The sequence below is a fragment of the Manduca sexta genome, chromosome 16 (genome assembly GCF_014839805.1).
Source record: "Manduca sexta isolate Smith_Timp_Sample1 chromosome 16, JHU_Msex_v1.0, whole genome shotgun sequence".
In the NCBI taxonomy this organism is placed as follows: Eukaryota; Metazoa; Arthropoda; class Insecta; order Lepidoptera; family Sphingidae; genus Manduca; species Manduca sexta.
In genome coordinates, this window is record NC_051130.1 from 4,832,606 (window position 1) to 4,847,234 (window position 14,629).

The following is a 14,629-nucleotide window of genomic DNA, read 5'->3' on the forward strand; positions in this document are numbered from 1 at the left end:
GTTATAAAAGAAACTCTTAATTATATTAATTACTAGCTTTTGCCCGCGGCTCCGCCCGCGTTGTAAAGTTTTTCGGGCTAAAGTTTTCCGTTATAAAAGTCACGCTATATAATTTCCCGGGAGCCTATGTTCTTCCCAGGGTCTCAAACTGTCTCCATACCTAATTTCATCTTAATACGTTGGGTAGTTTTTTAGTTTAACACGTTCAGGCAGACAGCTCGGGACTTTGGTTTATAATATATTTTTGTAGAACTTTTTAAGAGGAACAAATCCCGTCATACATTACTGTTGCATTACTTTAACCGTTTACGCAGCGCACGCAACGGAAGCTCTCAAAACTAATAAATTTTCCCTGGTTTTTGCAACATGTTTCATTACTGCTCCGCTCCTATTGGTCATAGCGTGATGATATATAGCCTATAGCACTCCAAGAATAAAGGGCTATACAACACAAAAATATTTTTTCAGTTCAAACCGGTAGTTCCTGAGATTAGCCATTACTGCTCCGGTCCTATTAGTCATAGCGTGATGATATATAGCCTATAGCACTCCACAAATAAAGGGCTATTCAACACAAAACATTTGTCAGTTCGAACCGGTAGTTCCTGAGATTAGCTATTACTGCTACGCTCCCATTGGGTATAGCGTGATGATATATAGCCTATAGCACTCCACGACCAAAGGGCTATCCAACACAAAAAGAATTTTTCAGTTTGAACCGGTAGTTCCTGAGATTAGCGCGTTCAAGCAAACAAACAAACAAACAAACAAACTCTTCAGCTTTATATAATAGTTTAGATTATCATGTATATTGACCTGTCATAAGTGCAACTATGTTCGCCTATGTACTAATAAATTATTTTATTATTTAGTTTTTAATATCACATATCAAATAATTCGTACTTACCTACATTTTTATATCTGAAGGTCGAAGTGAAGTAGCAAAATATATAAAACGAGTATGTACTGAATGTGTTAATCCGATATTATGACCGGAGTCGATAAGAGTTTTTATTTGGGGGCCGACTTGTCATAAACGTCCGAGAACTGTACGATTATACATACGTACATATTCCGACGATATTTTTTTTATATCATTATACTCATAGGTTCACAAGAATTGCTGGCATGATTTAAGCAGGTAGGTGTTTACTTCCATCTAAAGAACAAACGAAACAGAGCCGGTTTTGGCCAGCCGCGCCGTTCAGTCACATTTCATTAACAAAAACATTAATATGATTGAAATAAAACAAAGAATTCATATAAATTAAAATTTACTTTTCGTATATAAACCAATTTGTAACATGACAAAAGTGTTACAAAAATATAAAAATACAGTTATAAAAGGCACTGAGAAAGAACGTTACCAGTACAAACTTAATTTCATTAAGGTCTAAAACTCTTTTGGCCAAACAATTTTTTTTTAACCAAATTATTATTTTGGTTAATTTCGTTCTAAGTTTTGATTCTCAAATTGCCCTTTTACCTTGCTAATAAGGGCCATTTTGTAAGTATAACGTAAAATAACTTTTTTCTATCGACTAATGTATTTTGAGTAAAATTTCGCTTAGACCTTTCTTGCGTTCATTGTTTCTTATTTACTATTTTTATGGCTACACTGACATTCAGTGATTGATTTTTATACTTTCATACATTAACATAATGGCATATTTTTTGTACAAGCAACTCGTTTGGCACTTGAGACATTTTCGTTCAAATATATTCAAATATTTAAATTTAACAATCATAATATCTTAGCTAATAAATTTTATCAAATTATTAGAGCCCATTCGTATATTTTTGGCTTAAGCCAAGTTGTTAACAAGACCGATAGGTCTTTTGAACATTTTGCTACTAGGACAATTACTTATGCAAACTTTAACAGCATGACAATATGACATAATATTGAAATCGTTCGTAAATATTTATAGAAAATAAAGTTTTTAGTAATGTCGTAATTATTAGAATGGACCCCGATTTTCAAATTTACAAACGAATCGGACGGAAAATATAAATACATTAATATTAATAAAAAAATTATAAGGAAATGAGATTCTATTTTTCTCGTGCAGTAACTCTTGAATATTAAGAGCAAGGCTTCTTATTGTTTTCGAAAATATACTTATTTACCGAAAAATACATAATATTGTTTTCCTATAAGTTTATTATAATCCACAATGTGTATAGCATGTTTTTATAATTTTGGAATTTGTCCTTAGTCTCAGCATACATTTTGAAATGATTGCATTTTATTGTACACAGAAAACTTATAAAAGTAATTAGTACTAAATATATTTGTGATGTTCTTATACGACATAAGCATAATCGGTATTATAAGTAGATAATTGTAAAAACAAAAAAAAATATATATAATATAATATTTTTGGGCGTTAAATACTTACTATCTTATTCATAGACGTTATTTATCTAAGGACGGAGGGAGCATTTCTGTAATAACCAGTCTGTTTCTCAGCTTTGTTTATCCGACAGCCAACTAGAATCAAGTTGTATCTCAATATTAGCCATTCACAATGGCCCTATGTCTACGTACTGCGAAGGCTGCCATGGCGTCAGCACTGAGAAACAGACTTGTTATCACAGCAATGCTCCGTCCTCAGATAAATAACGTCTATGAATAAGGGGTCTAAATTTATTATAAAGGAATATAGATAATTTTCAAACATGATGACAACATCGCCTGTAAGAATTATTCACGTTTATATAATAATATGATTAGATATTTATGTTGTTATAGCCGCTCAGATTTATATGATCATATATATACACAAATTATGGGTCTTGACATTTCCTAATGAAATAAAACAATTTTATATATTTTATCGCATTTTTTATATTATGTTGTTCTCCCAACGATTCGAAGAATGCAGCCTTCGCGTTCGTTCGTTCGATAAAATCCGTAAAATAGTTTTATTTTAAGGTCTAACATATACATGTAGACATAAGAACTCATTATTTCGTAATGATTCAAAAATATAATATACATAAGATGCCGTAAGCATTTTATTCTCTTATCTCGGAAATACATTGAATGCAACTGAGCCCCTTAACCATAAAATTATGATTATTCATCAGGAACAAACTATTTTAAGCATTTTCTTCCAGAAAACCTTGGAGAGATAACACTGGATTTAGCATCACAAATAATCATCCGTATGCAACAAAACTGCAGATTTATTGTGCAACAAAATATAGAGAGCAATTCGGGATGATGGCACCTCGCCAATATCATATTATATGATGCACATAATCAATACAGTCACGTTACTATGGAGTAAATATATTCTTGTTATTTATCCTTAGTTTGATTTAAAGTTCAATGACATTAGAAAAAGGTGACTTTGGTGTCCTGCAGGCATGGTAATAGATGTTATAAAATTATACCGCGTCAAAAAATTCAAGTGGAGGTATTTGTTATAAGGCACATTAAAGTGAACGCACTGCACCTGATGGTAATCTAAGTATCAGATAACGTCGATTGAGAGATGATTATTCCTCGGCAATCGACGCAATTATGCCGGCCGGTTTGAAGTAAAAGTATTATATTATCAAGGAAACGTTGTAGAGAGAATACGCGCAACTCTTAACTGACAGAAATGGATAAATATTATCAAACACACGATCGCTGAGAATCCTCCGTATACCACCTTCCAGAACATCACGATTTGATATCCAATGCTTGTCACTTTCATAACCGAATTTCTGCTTTACAGTACGTTAATCGTATAAACATTAAAGACTATCGGAAAATGCCTGAGATTCGAATTATGCATTCGGGTTTGAATTTTAATATTTAAATCTATCTTGTTTATCGTTTTTAACATTCTTTACATTCAAGTTGTAATGGATGATATTTATATCACCGAAAAGTTAACGCCTACCAAACCGCAGTAAAAGTTATGTATAATTTGTGACATTACGTGAATACCTAATATTAATATGTTAAAATTCTACCAAACTATATTTTCAATGACTCCTAAGTAAACTATCGTATTTAAAAAAAATGCAATATTAACTTTTTAGCGTTTTGTTACCTAGGCTCTGGTTACAATCAAACCCGTAAAAAAAATTTGGAAATGAAGATTTCAATGATGATTCTTTTTCGTTTATAATTTTTCTAATTAGATGGGTTTTGTAGTAAACCTACCTAAATAGCTTAACGCTAAAGAAAGTGAATATGCCAATATTTCCAGATACTATAGTTTACTTAGGACCCATTGTTTTATGCAGGGAAGAAAAAACGAAATGTAAACCAATTTCCACAGCTTTTCAGTCAATTATTTTTGTTCAGTTTTATTGAACTGTCAGAACAAAGGGATAATTTTAAAGTAATTAATTACATTTAGTTTTTTGGCTTCCCATAGTACAGATAGCGCGACTCTGGAGAAGTCTTGTCAGAGTATTTAATCTACTTTTTATAATACTTAAATATATCTAGACCTTAAATAAAATACAAACCTGAGATTATCATTTTAAAGCAGGGCATACATTTAGGCAATAATTAAAAACATCGTAATACAATATACTTAAACTATTGAAATACAATATTAACATCTACTTGAAATTGCTCTACACAATGATTTATATAAATATTTAAAATACAATTGACACATTTCATGAATATATCGATTCAACCCAAAAAAAGTTTCTATTAGGACTCCCGAAGGAATCCGGGATAGAATCGGATTTGTAAATGACATTTCCACTTATTCGATTACTATCTGAATATTTTCCATTAATATAACTACTTGTTCTCACGATTTGCTTAACTTACAAATCTCATATTTTCAAACACCCTATAAGTTAAATATTATGGCATTAAAACGAGTCGCTACATACATAAAATACTTCTAAATACATAAATTGTATGTAATCCTCATCGACTACTTTAAAGCCAAACTTCACCTCAACAAATACTAAGCATAATTTATATCATACCACAGAGTATTATATAGTTTTAAACAGCCTGCGCGTCTACATCTTCTCCATAATCCAGGTCATCGTAGGTGAGGTCTTCGTCAAGAGTGTTTACTGTGGTCTCCTTTCCCCCGGGACATGCCAAACATCTGTAAAAAGTATACAATAGGTACAGTAGAATAAAAAGAACCTGATTGACTTTCAAGCAGACTGCATCGGGTTCGAGTCAGAGGCATTCCCGTACTCTAAGATCGTGGTGTCCTCTATGATTTAGGGTCCCCGGCGACTGTCTGGCTGGAAAGTGTAATTCCATAAAGCGTTGTCTTTTAATAAATATTCCACACCCGTATTACTGAAGGGACGTAAATAAAAGAAAAAAAAAACTATTCGCAGGAAATTAACAATTTGGGTCTGGTAATTTTAGGGCTGCCTCTGTTTAGTGGCCATCTATTATATTTGTGGCACATTCTGTGGTTGATGAATAAAAATTATGTTGAACAAAAATACCTGAAAATGCATATATTGCATTTTCAGCTTTATTGAAAAATCAGAAGGAACATACAATATGAGATAGGTTACTTTAATTTTAAGGATGCAATTCAAACATCTAAAGTCAAAATATCTTAAAAAATTAATATTTTAGCAAATTTAAATTCATTATTAACATATTGAGTTTCAATATCGACCTATTACTTGTTACTAAAGACAACCTAATTTGCCTAATTGAATAATGTAAAGAAATTATACCAAGCGGTTTCAAATTACAATTTGATAATTTCCATATTGATTAATTGGCAACACCTGTACGTAACATGATACGTTGTGCAGATGCGCGCGCGTCACAATATTGTGTGGGAGAGGGCGGCCTTGTCGCGCAGGTGTTTCGCGCCACTACACGCAACTAATTTCGTTTGCAAGTTCCAACCAATATGTACTTATAAAGGACCTTTGGGAACTTTACACCGTCTACTAGTAAGCTGTTATGGTAGATTAAGGATCTTCGGAAATCTTAATATCACATCTACAGTGTAGATCTTTGTTTTGTAAGGATTTGTTTAACTGCCCGGCCACGAGCGGTTAGTAGTTATCAATAATTTGTCTATTTCTAAAATCCAGTAGCTGTGTGCAAGCGCATATGAGCTGAGTACAATACATTCTAGTAAGTAAAATTTATTATGCATCATAAGATTTTTGATTCTAAGATAAAACTACACAGTTTTAGCATAAAAACTAGTTATGAATTTTTTAATTTTCTACCTACACATAATGCAAATCGACAAACTATAAATATTCCTACATTCACGTAAAAAAATATTTACTTTGTAAATATTAGGCACATATATGTACACGATATATGTACACATTAATATCAAGGATTCATTTATTATTGTTTTCCCGCTCATTTCAAGTACTCCCAACATGTTTTCCAGACTTTTCATCGTATAATTTTTGATATAATACAGAATATGTAAATTGTAAACATACGTAAACTCCTTTGATGTTGGAGCATCGAACTTTAAATCAATTTCTTTTATATTTCATCGGCTTCTGGTTTGGTTAAATCAAACTGTTGGTATTATCATTAACTGATTTGTATGCCCTTGACTTACTTTCGAGTTTTAGGATCGATGACCTGATGATAGCATTAAATATGATATATTGGAATTGAATCTTTCTTATATTATAAATACGAAATGGAAGATATTTTTTAGAAGGGAATGCAACTATTACTCTTACTAGTGCAATTTTCTGATTTTATTCATACTATTCAAATATTTGTGAAGACATTTTTAAAAGCATCTAGAATGAGGATTGAGAAGATATTTGACAAACCGACAGACCAAGTCTCGGATTAACATATACACACGTGTTATATTAGAAAAGAATAAACTAGATAGTGCCTCTCTCACTTCAAGAAATGAGTTTCACGCAGAGCCAGGGGCTAACCTACAACGATATATCGATAATAAGTAATAAGTCGTTTTTAGTACAGGGCCCTTATTCTGTATGATAGTGTAAACGCGTAACGCGGCCGTGTCATGTTATCTTCGAGAAATGTGCGTGGAATGGTATTCTGTAAGCCAAATTTCTATAGTCCTAAACATGATGCGTTGTGTTACGTGCTTGTTACACACTGTCAAAATAACGTGCGGGATAGAAAATAAGGCCCCAGGCAGTCCTCGATTTATGTCGTTTTAAGTTACGTCGGACAATGTTTTGACACTATTCCTCTAGCATACGTCAATTGCTTCGCTTTCTGGCATAGGAGAATTCACTTGTCGCACATATATATATTATTTTAAGGACTTACTTTTGATAATAATGTATGTATATACTTTGTTACAAATGCAGTTTTTTTTATTTTGAGTCCGTGTGTATCCTAACCCTTAAGTTTTACATTTAAACATATGAAAAAAATATGTCTCGACTTACGTCGTTTCGATTTACGTCGCGTGTTTCGAGAACCTAAGATGCCGTAAGTACGAGGAATGTCTGTAATCAATTCTCACGGAACTTGTCTACTTCAACATCTTAATGCGATATAGATACAGTTTTTTCTAAAATGAAGGTTGTAGTAACGATCAAATTGAAGTGTAAAACATGATTGGATGAACGAATCATAGAACACGAAAAGATAATACAAGGGAGAAAAAATACTCAAAAAAGCGGTAAATTTCTAAAGTAAATAATTTTAAAAACTTCAAATCAAATATTATCTTCAGTGAAAGTATTACTATTATTTTACATACTTTAAAAGACAAGACACCTATTTTTTTTTAATACGTGACTCGTCCAACCAGTTACGCCTTTGTTTTTTCTTTACCTGCTTTCGTTAATTCCGTAGTAGAGGCACTTATCTCCGACGCACTCGCAGCACCCGTCATGGAACCATCTGGAAACACAAAGGATTTATTTTAATCGCTTTATCTGAGGTATTGTTAACATTGCCGTATTGTTATGCTAGTTACAAAATAGTATCTACGGTAAGGTTCATTTCGCCGTATTTTCATCCCAAAATTGTTATCAACATGTATTCCGTAGTCCCAGGTTTCTGACTCATCAGTGTTGGCTTCGATTCATCGGGAAAGGTGTTGTTTTTCATATTTCACCGGGTAATTACAAATATTACATTGTCGATAAAAAAATAAATTATATTGTGTTCAATTTGCTGCGCTTGAAGTCAGTTTTAGATTAAATTATATACATGTTAAGTTTTCCTAACTTAGGCTTACATTATAACAATAAGTCATAATATTCAAATTATTGTAATCGTAGTTTGCTGGAAAACCTAATAAATAAATTAATTAATTTAGGCAATAGAAATTTGTATTAATAGGGGTTTGGGTTCGCACCGTATGTTAAAGATAATACAGTTATTTTCTTGAAACAGACTTGTTACCACAGCAATACTCCGTCCATAGATAAATAACGTCTATGAATAAGGGGGTAAATATCTAATATTATCTTGAATAAAGACTGACCGTATACTATTGGCGCCCATAGATCTGCAGGAGGCGCGGCACTTGTCGCACGACATGCACTGCGACATGTACGCGACGGTGCAGTTGAACGTGACCACGTCGCGGCTCACCGGCTCCGGCTCTTGCTCCACGCTCTCTGTACACCAGTTCCAATAACCACTTGAGCGTGAACATATAAGTTAAGAAGCGGCAAAAATACTTGAACAACTACAAAACCCAAATCATAAATTTAAAACTTTCAGTGTTATTATAATAAATACTTTAGACACAGTTTTAACACGTGTTTAGCTAAACAGTGTCTAATTCTAAACACCATGTCTAAAGTCTTGTTTAACTCCCTGCATTACAAAACAGTGTTTAAGTTTAACTGACTTTTTTATTTGCCTGAAATGGGATTACCTTATTGCAGGTTTTTCAACGAAGAAAAAAATTTGGTAAAGACACAAAAGTATACAGGCGACTAGAAATTTAATTTAAAATTTCACCTATTTTTGTCCTTAACTGTATTAATTATAATATAGCAAGACTCTTAAGATATACACATAAATATAACTGATTATTATAATTCATTTAAATTTCCAAATACAATTAAAACATAATATTTTACTTGCATTGCATAAATTTAAAATTTCGTCTTCATTAATAACTCTACTCGTAACTGATCTCTACATTAATTTTACGGTACTTGCTAAATATTTTCCGTACATCTGCGTTTCGAATTAGGTCTAGATTACTTTAGAAAGTACTAAACACGTTTCCTAACTAGCTCTAAGTTCATACCTGAGATCACATTCTTGTGGACATTTAATTAGAAAAGTGTCTTACGTGGCATTTCCTGCCGACAAAGACATACGACCGTTTTTATCTTGCTCGTTTTAATAAAAGCCTTATGAACAAGATATTAAGATGAATAATACTAAAATCAAGAATAGCCCTGCCTAACCTTTGTGTTAAGAGTAAGTAAGTGATAATTAGGAAGTATTTTTTTTATAAATTTAAAAAGATTTATACGCTGGTAACGATAAAAGCTAAGCTCATAATGACAGTAACTCCAAGTAATAATGTATTTATGTAAACAAGGATAAGAAATTAAAGAACTAAAGTATTTGAGACTGAGAGATGTTTGTTATAATTTGTACTAGTACGATTGGAATATAATTGCAACCGAACTGAGCTGTGAAAGTGTTAAAACACTGATGTTGAATCGCTAATAATAGCACCGGCTGCTAGAATATCTAACAAAGGTCGAAAACGGCATTAGGTTGCAGATCGTGAAAATCAATTGGCAATTCGTGTGAGATACGAAGTTTCATATAGTTATATAAATATTGATATATTGGTGTGTTTGGAATTTCGGAAGGATTCCGCTATCTCCATTAATTTCGTCCTTTTGGTTTGGTTTGACAGCCGGTCTAAAATAAATATTTCACTATCCTTAAAGAGTTGGTTGCCATTTGGTTTTGAAATATATGGTTATATAAACTTTTGTTTGTTACTATAATCTGCCACGCGCCCGTGATAAGTCATAATACGCGTAATTCTAATAAAGCCATCTATGTATTATATGCATGTATTTGCTTATAAACCGGTCGTTAGATATTGACATATCACATAGCGTCACGCAAGCAATAACATACTAACAAGAGCAAGCAGAAGTATTACTAATGCATCAACTTTTGATCAAATTTATTTTCAATTTCATTTCATATTCTTTAGTCATTTATCCTATTCTGTTTTAATATGCTATTTATGAAAGATTCCTGTAAGTATCTTTAGCACGAATTTACATATCGTATCGTCAACGTAGTAGTTTTGTTTAAGTAAATTTTTGTATGAAATTACGAACTCATATATGAATATTCGGAACGAAAATATTGCGCGTGCGTAAACTTCGAATCATATATCGTGTAACCATCATAATTAGGGTTGCCACCCGTACTTTATAATAAAGTATTGTACGTTATTTCGGGTAATTGTACTCTATACTTTATGAGAACAATAAAGTACGCGAAAATACTTCATTTACCATGCTATGATACCTCTAAGATTTTTCGTAAGAATTTTTGCGTAAAACAACGGTAAGTAATGGTACAAAAATGGCAGCAAGTATTTGATAACTCTGATGATATATTTTTTAAAATTGTATGCATTAATTTCATTGTTATTTTATTACGTCAACACTCACAGAGAGAGTTCAAATTTTGTGATGTAAAATACCAAATGACTAGACGAACAAAATAATTCGTGTTTGAATGTGAATAATAAGTTTACTTGTTAAAAGTTCCCAAATTTAATTTATGTTTAGGAGCAAAATAATAAAGTAGAAATAATTTGTACTTTTTTTGACACCATGTACTTTTTCTTCTACCTTCAATTTACCGATGTACTTTATTTTCCCAAAAAAAGGTGGTAACTCTAATCATAATAAACTCAAAATATAAGAAAACCGGCAGCACGAATAATTTTTTTGACATTTACTATTGTGAAACGACTGTAGAGAAATATACAAACATTAACTTATTCGATACTAATACTTCAATGCGTAAATTCCTGTCAGGAGTACTAGCCATCATGTTCTATTTTATTAACAAAAAGTTAATTTGCACATAAACTCTGTTTCAGTATATTCTAATGACTCAAATTTTTTCGCGGTATTGATAACACTTAAACTTGGTAAAACAGGATTACTATGGTTTTTATATCCTTTTGTTGGCGTAAATTGATATTTTCAACATAATCAAGTACAATTAATTTCGGATTAAATAAATTTATGTACTAGAGAATTCTAGTACTTAACGGATTTAAAGAGAATATAATGAGGAATGGTTCGATTGTGTAAGTAATTCCGATGCTATAATACGTTTTCTGAGCCAGGTAGAGACTGACATTCCTTCGCAATGACTCATCTCATCTCAGTGGGGTGTCATTAATGCCTTTGTTTATAACCGCTCTATTCCACAGGTGGCCGCAAAGACATACGATTGCTTTTACAATATATCCCTCTAGCGTTAATGGTTATTTAAAATTTTTAAATTTTACGTTCTTATCAAGTTACTAATTTTATGAATGCGAAAGTTTTTGAAATCATTTGGATGTTTGATGCACAAAAAACTCAACGGATTTAGATAAAATTTAGGACATGGATAGCCCATGTCCTGGATTACAGGCTACTTTACATAAAGATAAATTGCTCCCTTGGAGAATATTGTGTTTATTTTAAAACATGGCGAGGTCGCGCTATAAATCGCTAATATTTTAGGAACTTTCTATATTAAGAAAGGCTTTTCATACGAGGCGAAGCCGCACGCGAAACCTAGTATTATTAAAAATACAAACCGGCGTAGTATTATATAATTTCGTGTAGGGGTTTGGTATCTAGGTGCACATTTGCGACTTGCGTTCACAAGTTTTTTTGTCACAGATTAACAAATATATTATTTATATTCTTTCTGATAGAAATTTTAAAATGGACCATTATTTCATGTAGAATATATGGACATACAATCAAATCCAATAATATTGTATTGATTATTAAAAATCTGTGCTTTATTAGTTCCCTTTTTGTGACAAATTTAAATTCTTTATAGTACCTACTAACAACTTGGAAGGTTTTAACTATTAGATAAATACAGTTTGCAATTTGATACATGTTACATCAGTCTTGAATTTTAATATTAATGTATACTTGATACTTTAATAATTATTAACCACAAAAAAATTGAATTTGTTATTCCTATCGACTGAAAGTATATTGATTTAAGTTTTTTTAAACTGTAATTATATTTTTTGAATCTGGTGTATTCACATAATTATCATTACAATTTGTATATTTTATTAACAGATATAGATGTGATTTTATAAATAACCTAGCCTATGTGTAAATTGAGAAAATTCAGATAATTTTTAGGGAACAGCAGTGGTTTAAAATCATTGCTAACATATGCTAAAAATAGCATATTGTAACTGGTAGCATTAGAACACTATAATATATATTAAATAATTAAGAAATTGTAACTTACGTAAATGATATACTACTTGCTTCTCCGGCACAGCCCTGTACGCTGACAAGTCAATATCTACAGGGTATGTGATGGACAGCCATCTCTGCTGCGGGTCTGGGTCGCTGGTGAGTGCAGCGAAAAGACCAGGGACACCGTCTCCCAACTCTTCCACGTATGATGTCTTGGACAGCTCTGTTTGAGTGTCATTTGGCTTCGGACACATATCTGGTGGTATAAAGTTGTAAGTATTATATCCAAGTTCCAAGAAGATTGTTTAGGGATAAGGGTTTTATATGTGTATTTCATGTTTTTTTTATATCTGAAATCTGTTTGCTGTTGGAAGTAAATAGTAATATTTAAATAATAAGTAGTAAAAATAATAAATGCTTAATTTTTAAGTCCATTAAACATTGATTTGTATGGTCAATTAACGCGTTCTTACCAACACAGCTGCAGCACTCGCTGTACAGGACACTGAGGCAATTAAAACAATCTTTACAACACGAACAGTCCTTTAGGTCGCATTTACAAGACTGTGTCAGCATGCATTTAGACACTACACTCGCACAAATTGCCTCGTTACAGGCTGTTACTATCGACACTATGCACACTAACGCAATTAAAAAATATATTTTTCGAGCCATCGTCAAAACAACACTTCAAGAACTTGAAAGTTGTAAACAACTTTGAAAATTTGTGGCTTGTAAAAATAAACAAAACAGGTGTGAAGAATTTTATAACACGTGCATTAACCACTGAGTCGTTCCTAACACTATTTTATAGTTCTATAGGTGAGTCCAAAATGACTAAAACGTATTAATAATCATAGTATTCATAAATATTATTAAAATAAATTATCGAGAAACTTGTTCTTACTACTACTACTTCGCATTGCAAAACTTTTCTGAGTGAATGATAATAAAAGACCGAGTAATATGTGAAAGGAATGGGTAGATAGTAGACTATAAATTTTATAGACTGTTTATGCATAGTGTTACCTATGGTGAAAAATATATTAGTAGATAGATCAGTAGATATATATATCGTGCATATTATTATATTTTAGCTCTAAGTTTATTTTCTATACCCAATTAATTATAATTTATAAAGTTACCAACAAAGTTATTCTCATGGTGTAAGCCTGTTTGGTTATGGTTCTGGGATCGGTTTTGAATTTTAAGCGGGAATTTCAAGTATTAGGTTCGTTGTCGTAAGTAGGTACAAATAATAATGTCTAGCATAGCTGTATAGCCTGCTGCATTTTTAAATAATATATTTTTATTTTAATATACTTATTTTTTGCATGAAGTATGTTGAATGTCTCAGTGACGTAGTTTTTTTGTACACGGTATTAGTGCGACTACCACGCTGAGGTCCTGGGATGGAATCCCGGGTCGGGCCAAAATAATTGTGACGAGGTTTTTTGCCTCAGAAAGCACGTCCTGCGCCTGATCTCTGTCCGGACATGTCGGATTGCCGTCTCACCGAACTATGAGATTGAAGGAACGAGGAAAGTGCACTTGTTTACTTGGCTTATTTCCGTCGAGATTGGCCGCCGTGGCCAAAATTTGGTTAGAAAGGAATCAATCAATCAATTAATGTAGATAAGACGATATGTATGTATTAGGGGTCGCAATACCGGACCATTTTTCTAAACCGGTATTTTCGGTATTGACTTAAAATAACATTCCGGTATTCCGGTATTTTCGGTATTTCCGGTATTTGAAGAAATATTAGAAAAATAGGAAATATATATTTAAGTTAGTAATTAAATATCAAATTTTAATGACAGCTTAGTGGTTAGTTAAAGGCTAAATGAAAAGAGATTATTTTCTTAAGCCAACGTTCATGCCGTTTTGATTTCTGAGAGCTGGCTCAAACCTCATCTTCCTTCTACCCTTACCCCCTCCCTGGTTTCATTTTGATTAGAAATGATCGAGTTTACAGGAGAGGGGACGAAGTCGCTATATATTTACGTAGCGACCTGAAATATATAACTGTAATATCTTCCTCTGCTTCTTATTCTGCTTATGCGAAATTTCTGTTTCTTGAAGTTTGGGTCAAGAGAGTGAAAACCTTACTAGGTGTTATTTACTGTCCTCCATCTCTTGATTACTTCTCCAGTCTGGAAACAGTTCTGGAATCTATAAGATCAGAATATGCTCATCACATCATCACGGGTGATTTAAATACTTATCTCCTTGCCAGCCA

The 14,629-nt window shown here is 32.3% G+C and overlaps 1 protein-coding gene across 1 annotated transcript; it reads right to left on the minus strand.

Annotated features, from left to right (window-relative positions):
- Positions 1-1,257: 1,257 nt before the first annotated feature.
- Positions 1,258-13,337, minus strand: LOC115443245 (protein twisted gastrulation). Its single transcript, XM_030168572.2, has 5 exons — positions 12,861-13,337; positions 12,437-12,643; positions 8,418-8,553; positions 7,760-7,828; positions 1,258-5,084 (listed from the first exon to the last, which is right to left on the minus strand). Exons 1-5 carry the CDS (start codon positions 13,060-13,062, stop codon positions 4,976-4,978), a joined length of 723 nt encoding a protein of 240 aa, XP_030024432.1. The 5' UTR covers positions 13,063-13,337; the 3' UTR covers positions 1,258-4,975.
- Between the last annotated feature and the right edge of the window lie 1,292 nt (positions 13,338-14,629).

Excerpts from the sequence above, each read along its gene's own strand:
- LOC115443245 (XM_030168572.2), bottom strand. The coding sequence starts at position 13,062 with ATGGCTCGAAAAATATATTTTTTAATTGCGTTAGTGTGCATAGTGTCG. Across the intron at positions 7,829-8,417 it reads ATGGGCGCCAATAGTATACG|ATGGTTCCATGACGGGTGCT; the intron begins GTCAGTCTTTAT and ends TTGTGTTTCCAG. Across the intron at positions 5,085-7,759 it reads TACGGAATTAACGAAAGCAG|ATGTTTGGCATGTCCCGGGG; the intron begins GTAAAGAAAAAA and ends TACTTTTTACAG.